This window comes from Plecotus auritus (assembly GCF_963455305.1).
Source record: "Plecotus auritus genome assembly, chromosome: 6".
NCBI classification, from domain to species: Eukaryota; Metazoa; Chordata; class Mammalia; order Chiroptera; family Vespertilionidae; genus Plecotus; species Plecotus auritus.
This window is the reverse complement of record NC_137773.1, coordinates 161,677,929-161,691,991: the sequence shown is the minus strand read 5'-3', so window position 1 is coordinate 161,691,991 and position 14,063 is coordinate 161,677,929. Positions and strand designations below refer to the sequence as shown.

The 14,063-nt window shown below is 41.7% G+C and overlaps 1 protein-coding gene across 2 annotated transcripts in view; it reads left to right on the top strand.

The window, feature by feature from the left end:
• NEK10 (NIMA related kinase 10) overlaps window positions 1–14,063 on the top strand; it is a 158,941-nt gene that overhangs the window by 86,380 nt on the left and 58,498 nt on the right. For both annotated transcript variants that reach the window (XM_080673185.1, XM_080673186.1), the window contains exons 24-25: window positions 11,792–11,921; window positions 13,090–13,160. In XM_080673185.1, the coding sequence (XP_080529311.1) occupies window positions 11,792–11,921; window positions 13,090–13,160 (201 nt within the window). The remainder of the gene's footprint in view (window positions 1–11,791; window positions 11,922–13,089; window positions 13,161–14,063) is intronic.

Below are 14,063 nucleotides of genomic sequence, written 5' to 3'. Positions count from 1 at the left end.
ACTTAAAACATTTTATTACACCTATGGTATATATGATTCTTTTTTTCTGCTTATCCACATTCAAGGGCATGGGAAGGGTTTTTTATGTTCTAATCGGTATCCCACCATCTGGCAAATAATATGTGCTTAATAAATTTATTGTGTGAATGAATAATTGATAACATACATACTTAGACATATATTTACAAGGTTGGTTGTTCTTGAATAAATGAGTGTTTATATTTTGATGAATTCAGACACTTGTAGCTTCTTAGCATGACCTGAGGATTTATTTGCAATCCATTAATTATTTTGAAGTGAGGATCTTCTTTTGCCTATTACACATCATTTGTCTGAATCTGTTGGAATTAGTAAATGGATGTGGTAGTAAGTAGACATACAGATTTCAAGGAAATATTCTGAAATATTATTCGTCAGGTCAAGTAATCAAACACTTCCATTTTCTTTTAAGTCTAGTCTGTTGTTGTGCATTTGAGTCCTGGGGGTAGAATTCAGAATGAATCTTCTCAAGGGAGGTTGGGTATTATTTATACTAATGAAAGGGTAATATGCAAATGGTCAGGATACCCTCACACGTAACGACCGATCAGCAGGAGACTGCGTGCGCAGCAGGTGTGGGTGGATGGGGACTTGCAGCATTGGGGACTTGTGTCACGCCGTCACAATTCATCACCAAGAGGCCTGGGGCCCAGCGGAGGCCTCTGCACGGCGGCCTGAGGGCAGGGCCTGGTGGAGGCCTCTGCACAGCTCCAGTGGGGGTCCGGAGGCCTCTGCTGGGGGTACTTCGGGTTCCGCGCGACTGGCCCAGAGTCGGCGTCCAGTGGATGCCTCCATGTGCTTCTGCCAGGGGTCTGGAGGCCTCCATGCGGCCTGGCCCAGAGGTGGGGTCTGAAGGAGGCCTTTGTGTGGCGAGGCCTGGGGGTTCCATGGTGTGGAGGCAGGACCCCCGGCTCTGGCCTACCTCTTTGGGGCAATCCATCGAGGAGCCCCGGTTGGGTGGGCGGGGCCTACCTCTTTGAGGCGATGGATCGCGGGGCTCCCACACTGTGACAGGGCACAGGCCAGGCTGAGGGACCCTCCCCCCCCACCCTTGAGTGCACCAATTTTGTGCACCAGGCCACTAGTCTATAAATAAGTCATTTAAAACTCTGCCCCTGTGTCTGGACAGGTTCCACTGGGTAGTCTCATGCCTATAGTGCCTACCCCTGGCCCATGCCTGACATCTCAGGAAGCCTCTTCCTCCAGGTGCAGGTGGCAATGTCCCTCTAGCACCATCTCTGAAGAAAATTTAGCATTGTGCTTACTTTAAAGGAGAAATGTTTAACGGAATTCCATCGCTTATGGAAGGGTGCGTTAGGATCTAAGAAGCATTAAACTGATAACTGACACAGTAAGTAGCTCTGGGGTTGACCCAGCACACCCCAGCATGGGGCACCAGTAGAATACGGCTGCTCCACTGCATGGCCTGGTCAATGCCTTGACTCCTTCCACACAGAAGGTGCTATATTTCTCTGTGCCTTCAGCATTGGTACATCTCAGGAGTGTCTTTTTGAATTGTGAAGACGAAATCATCCTTCAGTTCAATTCTGAATGGATTCAGCATAATTAGGGGAGAGCAGGAGTGTGGTTTGGTTGGGTTTCGATTTATGTTGAGATATTGGGAGACCTGGAATTTTTCCTCTTGGCATTGTAGCCACTGGGTATCTCTCAGCCTGACAGTCACTTAATGGAAGCACTTTTTTTTTCTTCTTTTTAAGCTTTTTGGAATTAAACTGGGGAAGGGAAGGGGCGGGGAGGGGTGGGGAGGGTGTGTTTATCATCTTACCTTCCCTTATGTAGATATCCCAGCGCTTACTTGGAGTAGGTGACTTAAATCCTTTACCATGTGATGTGGTAGGAGCCTTCATCAGGGGCATCGGAAGGTCCCCAGGGACAATGCAGAAAGCCACGGCAGAGCAGGGCCCAGCCAGTGCTGCAAAGCTGGAGGGGAAGGCCCGTGGCGCTGGGGTGGGCACCCCACTATTGTGTGTAATGGTCGTGCCATGTCTGTGTACTATGTAAGCATTATGCAAAGGGATCTATAGCTTCCTCCCTTTCAGACATTATGACAGAACTTGCTTGGAAGTGAGTCTGATTGACTAACAAAATGATAACAGGTCACACATGAAGAAAAACAGATAACCACAGTGATGTGGGTAAACTGGGAGAGGAAAGAGGGAAGTCAGAGGATTTAAACCGTGGGGAAACAGGGAGGCCAGATCACCATGTCAGCGGCCGTCTTCTCACTGTGTCCTCACATGTTGGAAGGCACAAGAGAGCTTTCTGGGATTTCTTTTGAAAAGGCACTAATCTAACTCATGGGGGCTCTGCCTTCATGACCTGATCATCTTCCAAAGGCCCTCCTCCTAACTCCATCACCTTGGAGGTTAGGACCGCAACATACCGATTTTGGGGGAACACAAACATTTAGTCCATAATAGTGGTCTTTATATTTATAATAGTTTCAGCTTTATTTTCTTCTTCTTTTTTAAATTTCTTCTGCTTTATTTTTATATAATTTAATACAGATATGTATAGGTCATGAATCTTTATTTTCAATCGTACCTTTCATCAGTGAGAAGTGGCTAGTGTACTAAATATTTCTTTGTTTGCTTGTCTCAAATATTTTCTTTGTTTTAATTTAGTATTGTGAATTCTCGTTTTTGTTTCGGCCCTCAGTCACTTCTGTTATTTCTTATTGTGGTATTGAATCTGTAATGACTCTCTGGAATTCTTGGACCTTTCTTGGGAATGACCTGTTTTTCTTTCCCAGACAATGAATCCATTCACAAAGCTTGTTAGTTTATACTTTTTATACATTTAAAAAAGGAGAGGAAACTTTTTAAGAGCTCTAGTTATCAATTTAAAACCACCAAACTGTTCAGTGTTGGTACAATAAATTAAGGCGACGATTTCTAAATGTGGTAAACAAAGCAAAGTACAATCCTTATTTCACTTTCTTTGTTTCTCTTTTGCCCTTCCTCCCATTTAAACTGCAGACATCGGAGGAAAGGGCCGGAGTATAAATTGAGTAAATAGGGCATTGTGGGCCTTATATTTTGAAAATATGTTGCATTTCCTGTTTCATGGGAAAGGAAACAAAATACGAAGAGTATATCTCCCAGGCTCATTCCGTTCATCCACCAGGTTCTTTGCTAAATTGATTTATTCTCTCTCTTGAGCTGGCATCCCATAGGCTACACTGATAGCTGTTAATTCTTGAGTGGAACACAATAAATTTGGATCTGAGTAAGGTGCTTTATTTCTTTGTTTTGAAGATCTGTTATTGTACTTAAAAAGAGAAGAAGGTACTCTTCATAAACGATCAGATTATTAAGATGAATTTTAGCAGTGTTGGGAATATGGACATTTTCAAGGACGAAGCTTCAAAAGGAAGTAAAAGCTACCGGCCTTCCATTTCAGTGGCTTGAGTAAGAGAAGAGAAGTAGAGGTAGATCAGTTAGCTCCTTGCCAACAGGAGGGAAATTAGCAATTTAGTACAGGTACAATGGTAGCAGAAATGGACCCTCATTCTTTAACTTTTACCCAGAAATCTAAGAGTCATGCATTGAACAATTACTTCGTTAGGAAAAAAAAAAACAACTTAATTTTTAGTCAGTGTAGTAGAGATAATAGGCAATTATGGCAAACCAGAGTGTTAGCAAAACAAAGTGGCAAGGAAAACACCTTTCTTGTCATGTTCGTTACAGATAGTAGAGAGCAGTTATAATAAAATATGGCTTAAAACTCCTCCTCTTTTGCTCTTGAAAATCTTTTTCTTCTTTATTCCATCTATAATTTTTTAATGCCACACTCTGATTTTAGGGAAATTACTATAAAGATGCTTCATGTGTAGCCTTGGACTCGATGCTATGTCATGCTATTGTTTTTTTAGCTCATTGTCAACCAGACAGTCATTATCAAACATACTCCAGCCATGGATTTTCCATGTTTTAATCCCTCCTTCCCATTTCCCCATATCAATTTCCCAGGCATCTCTACAGGGTTTCACTAATGGCAGATATTGGCCTCAGGGAAGACTTGTTGGGTGAAAGAAGCTTCTCTGTATTCCTGATAGCATACCGGATCTGTGTTTTTTATTGACAGCTTTCTTTGTTGGGGTTTAGCAAATGGTTTACTTATCAGGGATAGTGAGACAGAGTCAAATCATTCATGAGAAAGCTGTCAGAGGCCACGGCCAAAAGTTTTTCATATATTCAGAGCTATGGAATGATGGAACATCTATTTAAAAGATGAAAGAGGAATGCATTTTTTTTTCTTTTTCAGCCACAGAAGAGTGCAGATATTGGATGTATTTGCCCAGCACTTTATGAGGAAATACAGTGGGGATTCAGTCTAAGAAATCTATAAATAAAAAGATGGATTCTAAAGAGTGACTTTGAAAAATGTGCTAGCTCTCTTTTAGAATAAAAACCCTTTATTTTGTCTAAAAGTCTTAAACAGAAAATAGGTTCTAATAGTCTATCAAAGGAGTACATCATCAGAAATTGTTGATATGCTCACCAATTGTTTTCGAGTAGAATGCTATCTAATTTTAAATATAATGTTGAATATAAGGTAGGAATCAACACTATATTTCTGTATGTTTAGAAATATAGAAAAATAAATTTAATCTCTGTTTTAAAATGGTGTATATATCTGTCATTAAGATGTTTTTTTTTTTTTTTTTTTAAAGATATTTTATTGATATTTTTACAGAGAGGAAGCGAGAGGGATAGAAAGCTAGAAACATCGATGAGAGAGAAACATCGATCAGCTGCCTCCTGCACACCCCACACTGGGGATGTGCCCGCAGCCAAGGTACATGCCCTTGACCAGAATCGAACCCGGGACCCTTCAGTCCGCAGGTCGACGCTCTATCCACTGAGCCAAACCGGTTTCGGCTCATTAAGATGTTTTAAACCTAACTGATGGGCACAACATTCCAGAACAAGAATATGTCTTACAAACCTTTTTCTTATGGAGGTGAGAACAAGACCTCCAAAGGTGAAATAGCTGTTTGATGCCACAGAACAGTTAAATGTAACTCGTGAGATACACTTTTTTCTTTTATATAACGATTTTCTTCATAGCACTTATTAACTTTTATTTACTTACTTACATGTCAGTTGTCTCAGTAGAATGGAAGCTCCATGAGGCCAGGGATTTTTTTTTTTTTTTTTTTTTTTTTGGTGTGTTCTCTTCACTGCTATGTCCCCAACACCTGCAGCAGTGCCTGGCATATAGTAAGTGGCCAATACATATTTGTTGAATAAATGAAAATATGACTAGGGAGCAATAGTGCTTTTAGAATTTGGTGTCAGGCCATCTGTGTTTGCTGGCTTGGTAAGAGAAGGTTCCACCCAATAGGTAGAACTTGATCTATACGATAAAGAATAGTATTGCTTGGGGATGAAGAGAGTGAACGTGCTAGATAAGGGTTGCCACGAAATAGGAGCAAAGATCAGAAGAATTTAAATGTTAATATAATTGACATGGGTGGGACAGGGCAAGAGCAGGCTACCACTAGTGTTTTGAGATCACACATCCTTTTCTCAAACTGGACCTGCCGGAAAAGACAGCCTGGCACCACTACTATCACTATGGACTTTTTTCACTGGGGGTGGTAGAGGGTGGTAAAAGTTCTTGCCCTATTCGACTTTGACTTGAATAGGCCAAAGGTCAAATATTTGTTTGTCCACTCAGACCTCGTCAGGATTCAGGAATATGACAGTCCCATCCTCACTACTATGTCTGCCGTGCTGCCTGGTTTTTACCTAACCCACTTATTGTCACAACCCCCATGAAAGGTGACAGATTTCTCTGTAGAATAACAATGAAGCCACTTTGCGTTTGTATTTTTCATTCTTAATAAATTGCAGTGTCAGATAAAATGATCTAGAATCAATTGTGCCACCTGTGCAACGTTCACTCATCCTAGTGGGGAGATGAAATTGAATGTAACTTGACATTTCATTTTCTAGTAAAATGCTCTTCCACATAAGACGCTTAATAGCTTAAAGAAGTGTTGCATTAATCAATGAAATAATAGGTCAGTTTTTATTTTTAAGCAGCATCTACCACTCATTCATGGAAAGTGTATTGATAATTCTTCCAGCTAGAGTGTCTTGCCCCTCTAGTTCATACAGTGTTACTTAGGGGTCTGAATAATACACTTCCTGAATCCACAGGAGGCAGGCGACCCAAGGGGAAATTTTGGCATCTAGAAACTAGTCATGGTCCACCTCGACCTCTGGAGCTAGTGAGGCTATTCTGATGGGTCATAGTCCAGTTTACTTATTCTTTAACTAAAATGTTTACAGATGACATGTGGTCATTGCAAAAATTGGGGCTGGACTTAACATTTCACATATATGTGTTTCAATATATTTAAATGCATATTTAAAAGAACTTTTATACGTAAAAGTTTATATTTAAAGTGCTTATATTTAAAATAACTTTCTAATCATTGACTTCATTGGTGTTACATCAATACATGTCTTTATGCAAGATGAGAGAAATGTGATGCTTTTAGAGAAATATAAATACGCGGCTATCCTTATTTTTTCGAAAGTAAGTGCAGAAAACCACATTTAATGCTTAAGCAGCTTTTCGTGTGCCTTTCTGTAAGAAGGACGAGTTGAGCACTAACAAAGGAGAGTACACAAAGAATATCACCACTGGAATAAAAGACAAGATTCCCAATGAAATTGGACTTTTAAAGAAACAACTGAGTTTTTTCAGTTTGTGTCCAAATATTGTATTTTTTAGCATAAATACATCCCAGATGTTGCAAATTTTTAGTAATTGAAATTTAGCTGGTGATCTGGATTTTTACTGGCTAAGGCTGCCAACCCTAGATGCAACGTAGGTCCAGGCAGACTCTAAAATCTGTATAAAGCTGTGGCCTATTTCCTTCAGTGGCATGTCCCTGGCTCTTGAATGTGTCATCTAATTCTGTTTTCTCTCTGTAAGAACTTTGTGTTTAGAACAAACTTAAATTTATTTAGATATCAAATCTCTCTAATTATCTGCTTAATGGCACCAGGCATCTGTGAGTTGAGAATATCTCAGTGGTGTTGGCTACAGAACCTGTCAGAATAGGGCTTTATGAGTCTAACAGCTTCCAGAATGGTGTTACCCATTGGATATTCCTAACTGTGGCTCTCTCAGACATGAATCAGTGTACTCCAAATTGACCTAGCTTCTACTAGTTCCCCCTATGAGCACACACTGCATATTGTAGTGTATGTTTATCACCCCATCACCCAAGTCAGAAACTCGGGAGCCTGAAAGGTGAGAGGGTCTTCCCCTTCCCTTATCCTCCTCCCCATGTGCAGTCAGTCCTGGGGATTTTCTCTTCTCTCATTTCCTTGGTCACCACATTAATAGAGACTCATTCTTTCTGTCCCTCCTCCAGCTCATTCCCCCACCCCCACCCCCTTCATAGTGGAGAACACCACTGGGCTGATCAGAATGGCCTCTAAATTCTGTGGCTCCAGTGGGACTAGACATATTTCATCAATGCCTTTAGGTACTTTCAATAATAGGGCCTCATAGAAAAAGACCAGAACATGGATGGATCTTGCAACTACATGCATCATTGTGCCTAGAGTCCTTTTTGCTAAGCTCTGTTCATCTCACCAAGTATCTGAGTATCATATTGCTCACCCCTTCCCAGAAAATGCACCCAGGCACTTATTCCTTCTGAGTCTTCCCAACTTCCCACATCCCCTTTGGTTTTCATTGCCTTCCATCCCACCATAGTGATTGTTGTCTGAGCCATTTCTCAGAATCATTTTACCCCACCCTCAGCAGCCATAAACATGCACTGACAGGCACACACACATGCACGCATATGTGTGCACACACTGTGCATGTGTGTGTTTTGGCCATCCTATAAATGCTAAATGCTCTACATGGAATCATTCCGAGATACAACACAATTTACTTTTCAGTCTAAATAAACTGTAGTTATTGGCCTATAGTCATAATTATGTCACTTCAGATTTTTATCCTCATAAATTCATATGGATTTTTGCCTTCTTGACTGAGCAAATAGTGGATCTTGTGTTCTCAGACAGATGGTTTATATTCTTTCGGAATTTTACATTTTTGTTTCTCTTTCAGTTAACAATGATAAGTTAGTTCTCTCTCTCCTCTGTTGTGAAGGCAGTCTAGGGAGATGAATGTTTGATAGCCAGAACCAGAGAACTAAATGTACTTGTTAATAAACTGAGATTAATACATTGCTGGGAGATGCAAAAATCCCTTTTCTATCTTGACTCAGTGAAGCAAATATTATGGGGTGAGTTATTCAATAAGAGAAACTTGTCTCCAAACATTTAGTCTTTACTCTGTCCCAAACTCCTCAAGATCCTTTTATTAGTATTTTCTAACATTTGCTGAGGAAATTTTTTTTAATTTGTTGAATTTATTGGTTTTCTCAGAAAACCTGCAATAGTTTGCTAGGGTCTGTAACAAAATACCACAGACAGGGTGGCTTTAATGCCAGTGGTCTTGATCCGGCATCTGCAAGGGGGGTTCGGAAACCTGGAGAAGGGCTGTGCGTAAATTAAATAAGAGTCCAGAGACGAAACATAATTTTGAAAGGCATTTTGGGGGCCAGAGGAGCTTGGCTGAAGAAACCAAGTTCTCCTTGTCTCAGGACCCCTTGCTTTTTATTAACACAATTTGTCCTAAGTCAAGGTGGAGATACACACATCAAAGGGTAGGGTTAGGTACAGAATTCATTGTCAGACTGGGGAATTAACTCCGGCTGTTTAGGTGTTTGGACAACATGAGGCAATAACATGTAGATTAAGATGCCCTGAGCTGTCTGACAGCAAGCAATCATCCTTTTCAGGTTTGGGGAAATGCCTTTAGCCATTCCCAACAGGCGATAACATATGTGACTCAGCCCTTGTTGAGTCCCCAAGTTCCATCAACCTTTCGATGAAACTCTTGCAATTATGACATGCTGGAATTGGCTTCCGGCATGGCTTGAAGAACAGAAATTTATTTGCTTACAGTTCTGAAGGCTAGAAGTTCAAGATCAAGATGTTGTTAGATTTGCTTTCCTCTGAGGCCTCTCTCCTTGGCTTGCAGGTGGCCGCCCTCCTGCTGCCTCTTTAGATGGTGGTTCTATGTACACACACTCCAGGTGTCTCTTCTTCTTAGGACACTAGTTATATTGGATCAGGACCCATCCTAATGGCATCTTCTTAATTCAGTCCTCCTGTATATACCGGTTCTCTAAACACAGTTACATTCTGAGGTACTGGGAGTTGGGACTGCAGCATATACAATTGGGGCGGGGGGCAAAGTTCAGACTGTATAACAGAACATTTTGTTGAGTCTTCTAAATATCAGATTCTATTTCCAGTTTGTCATTACTTTTAGTTGTAATTATGAAACTCTTAACTTGGAGATTAATTGAAGTTGGATCCCAGAAGCAAAGTGATCGTTAGCAACTGTTGTTGTTTGTCTCTGTTTCTTTACTTACTCTCTTCCAGAGAAGTGATTCTCGGTCTTTTTGAGGGACCTCTGGACAGTATTGAGAATCTGATGAAAGCTATTATATCAGTTCACTTTGACAAACTATCTCAAAACTTAGTGGTTTAATATAATAACCTCCCCCCACCCTCAATACACTGAATGCTGGCAAATTGGGCTGGTCCCAGCAGGGACTGCACTCACATGATTGTCAATGGCTTGCATGCATAGGGTTTTCAAGAGCAGAAAGAGAGAGTGAGTTCCAAAGAGGGTGTTTTCCAAGTATCTCTTAGCATCACTTTTACTGACGCTTCCTTAGCCAAAGCAAATCATATGGTCCAGCCAAGATTTGAGGGGTGGAGAAGCAGGCTCCCCCTCTAGATGGGAGGACCCCCAAAGCCTGTGGAAAGGGGGCATGCCTGTGGGAACGGGAGGAGTCTGTGGTCTCCAGTGAGGAGGAGGAGGAGATGTAATGGTGAGAAAAGTAAACGGAGCACACTCTATTCTTACAAGTGTTTTCTCCCCACATTGAGGAATTATCTTTTGAGGAGAAATGAACTGTCTCTAGAGAAGTCCAGACACTGCTGTGGAGAGTGACTGGAGAAGGGCCCTGGGCCCCTGGTGGGGCACAGAGCACCTGCTTCATGAGTTCTTGGAAACAGGAAGCACATCTCTTGCGTTCTCAGTAGATAAAAACATGAGAAATTTGCCTGTGGGGAGCCAAGGGCATCTTCCTCTTGAGGACATTATTTCTTATATGGCATTTCTTTTTAAATGTGAGCAGTTGATCAGGTGGTAACAAGGGACACCTTTTTAGTCACTTGGGACCAGCAGAGTCCTGCAAATCACCCCAGATTCCCCTATGGCCATGTGATTGAATTCAAAAGCGCCAAATAAGACAATGCTTAACTCAGGAACTAGGAATCACACTTTCCTCTGCAAATACATAATGGGCATCTTACACCAGGAATTCCTCAGAATAGCACAAGAACAGCGACTCCGTGGTTATTCTTAGCAGTCAGTACTGAATTATACCTACTCTGTTCTGACATTGATTTATCAATTTCTTTAAACCTTAACTCACTGTCCAAGTTAACCATTAATCCCCACTCCATTAATTTAGAGGACTTAGCACAGCCCTAAGTATATGCTGTAGGACTTAATTATCAAACTACTTTATTTGGTGTGTGTAGGTTTGACACTTTGCTGAGTTTCATTCTACAAATATGAAGGAGGAAACTTCTATTAGTCCGAAATATCTAAGGGGACAACATTCCCCTCCACATTAAAAGAAGAAAGAAAGAAAGAAAGGAAGGAAGGAAGGAAGGAAGGAAGGAAGAAGAAAGAGAAAGAGAAAGAAATGGCAAACGTGTCCCTCACAGCTTAACTTCGTTTAAAGGCTGACAGCATCCTTGTCCAGATCGGAAATACAATTTCAGAGAAGCTGATATGATGGGTGTTGTCATTTTCTGCAATGTATTTAAATGTAGTTTTCCACCTATTTTATAGATTACAGTTGAATAGCAAAGAAAAGTGCTGTATCAGTATTTTCCCATAAAAATGCTGCGTTAGAAACCACCGCAAAACCTTAATGGCATTCGACAACAAGCATTCACTGTCAGACTCACAGGTCTGGGTCTTCTGGGCGGGTTCTGCTTCAGGGTGCAGGTTTATGGGTTGTCTGCGCCAGGTCTGCTTCACGTGTCTTATTACGGGCTCAGGCCGGAGAGGCAGCAGCTACCTGGGATATCCTCTTCAGAAGCTCCTAGAGGGACAAATGGAAGCCCTTGAACCTGTTTGGACTGAGACCTGATCTGGTGCACTGTCCCTTCCACATGGCACTGGCCAGAGCCAGGCAACACAATCACAACCAGAGGCAGGAGTGGGTAACAAAGACTGCCTACGAAGAGGCCAGGGTGAGATGTACAAAACTTCCAGAATAGAAACGAACTGGGGCCAGTGATTCCATCCACCACAGAGAGGTGGTTGTTTCTGGAAATAACTTCCCTGGACACTTGGTAGGCAATGTTTATGGTCAACTGAAGTCTAGTGCTTGAATGGAATTGCTTGCTTGTGCTTATGGTTCATCCAAGTCTGGGCGAATTCAAAGATACTTTTTCATGTGTATACTTGAAATAGTGATCAACAGTTTCAGATTTTTTTCCTTTTATCTCCAACTATAGCTTAAAAACTGGACTTCTTTCTGAACTGACCTCTCTGCTTTTCAGTGTCCATTAACATCCTCCTTTTTGTTCAGCCCTGAGGTACTGAAGAGTGAGCCATACGGGGAGAAGGCTGATGTCTGGGCCGCAGGCTGCATCCTGTACCAGATGGCCACGCTGAACCCTCCCTTCTACAGCTCCAACATGCTCTCCCTGGCTACAAAAGTAAGCAGGCGCGGGAGGCAGCAGGCCTCCTGTTGCTGAGAATGCCACTCCTTTTCTGCTTAAATAGAACCTGTGACATCAGTAAAAGTGTCAAATAACAGCAGGCATTGATTTTTCCCAAAAAATATGTTTTTATTGATTTTTAGAGAGAAGGGAAGGGAGAGGGATAGAGAGATAGAAACATCGAGGAGCTCAACCACTGAGCCACACCGGCCAGGCAGCAGGCATAGTTTATTAACGACATGCTCCAGTTTAGTTTTCCTCCTTTCTTCTAAATCTACATCATGTGCCATGTCACATTTCCCCCTGTAATTGCCTTTATTTATAATAGAAAATTATAAAATAAATATATCAAGTTACTTTTTAAAAAATATTTTATTGATTTTTTTTTACAGAGAGGAAGGGAGAGGGATAGAGAGTTAGAAACATCGATGAGAGAGAAACATCGATCAGCTGCCTCCTGCACACTCCCCACTGGGTATGTGCCTGCAACCAAGGTACATGCCCTAGATCAGAATCGAACCTGGGACCCTTGAGTCTGCAGGCTGACGCTCTATCCACTGAGCCAAACCGGTTAGGGCTCAAGTTACTTTTTGGTCTATTATTCTTTTTTTATTTAGATCTTTATTGTTGAAAGTATTACATATGTCCCATTTCCTCCCCCCCCATTGACCCCTTCTAGCCCCTCCCCTGCCCTTCCTCTCCGCACCCCAGATGGCCACGCTGAACCCCCACTGCCCCCCACCCCAGGCTTTCACCACCCTATTGTCTGTATCCATGGGTTATGCATATATGTATACAAATTCTTTGGTTGATCACATCCACCCACCTGCTCACCCCCACTTTCCCTTTGCAATTTGGTCTGTTATTCTTAATTGCAGTTTGGACTACCCACGATCCAACATAACATAACATATTATATTATCCTCCACATCATTCATATGAATCTGAGGTTAACTTTAGCTCAGCTTGAAGAACATAATTCCAGGCTAAAGAACTATTTAATTGATGTCAATTTTGTATTTGTTGGAATGCTTTTGCTCCTGATTAGAATTTGTGCACAAAGTTACAATGCTTACTGGGTAACTCTCGTGCGGTGGTCAAGCTTTACTACTCAAAAATATCAATGTCCCTTCATTCCCATCACTCCACTCTGTTTGTGTTGCAGATAGTGGAGGCGGTGTATGAGCCAGTGCCAGAAGGCATCTACTCTGAAAAAGTGACAGATACCATCAGCAGGTAATTAAGCTCCCAACTTTGAACATATAGGGATCCTCAAGAAATACCTCACGATTATACGGATTTCCTTTGTAAATATTCATGTGGTGGGAGGGCTCCCAAATAATCTAAACCTGGAAAAATATTTTGCATCATCAATAATAGTGACCACTTGGAAGCCATGAAATGTCTAAGAGGAAGTAATACATTCACTTGAAATATTATGCAACCACTAGAATGATGACTCTGAATGCTTTGTTTCCACTTGTAAGACACGTGCAGTATAAACCTAAGTACAGCAGGATGTAAAGTTGTTTATAACTATGACAAAAAGCTTAAAAATATGGCATAAATGTGGAAAAAGGCTGGATAGGAATATATGAAATGGAAAAAGGTCATGTTAGATAAAAGTATAAGCATTTTTCTTTTCTGTTTTTAAATCAGTAATGTTGTGTTGTATAATACATTTTCAAAGAAAGTTGGGAAGAATTTTTCTAGCTAGCAATATAGTAGGAGTTTAATGAAAGGCATTATCCCTTCGCAAAGTTCTGACCCCACAGGGCTTGTCCCAGCTGACCCGCCCCACTGCCCTCCCACTTTTCCTCTTTTCTCTCCCTTTGGACCTTTGACCTTGCTATTCCCCCTTTCTGGAACTCTCTTCTCTGAAGCATGCATGGCACAGGCCTTCACTTCCCTCGGGCTTCTGCTGAGATGTCCTGTGTCAGGAAGCCAGCCCCACAGCCTCTCTGTACCCTCTCGTGCCTGCTTTCCAAAGCTCACAGCGCCCATCACCCTGACGTGTTGTGCCTGTGTATGCGGACTTGTCTCTTTATTGTCTCTCTGTCCTCACCAGACTCCACAAGAGCAGGGACTTCTTCAGTTTAGCTCACAGCTGTTCCGTGCCCAAAGTAATGACTGGCACAA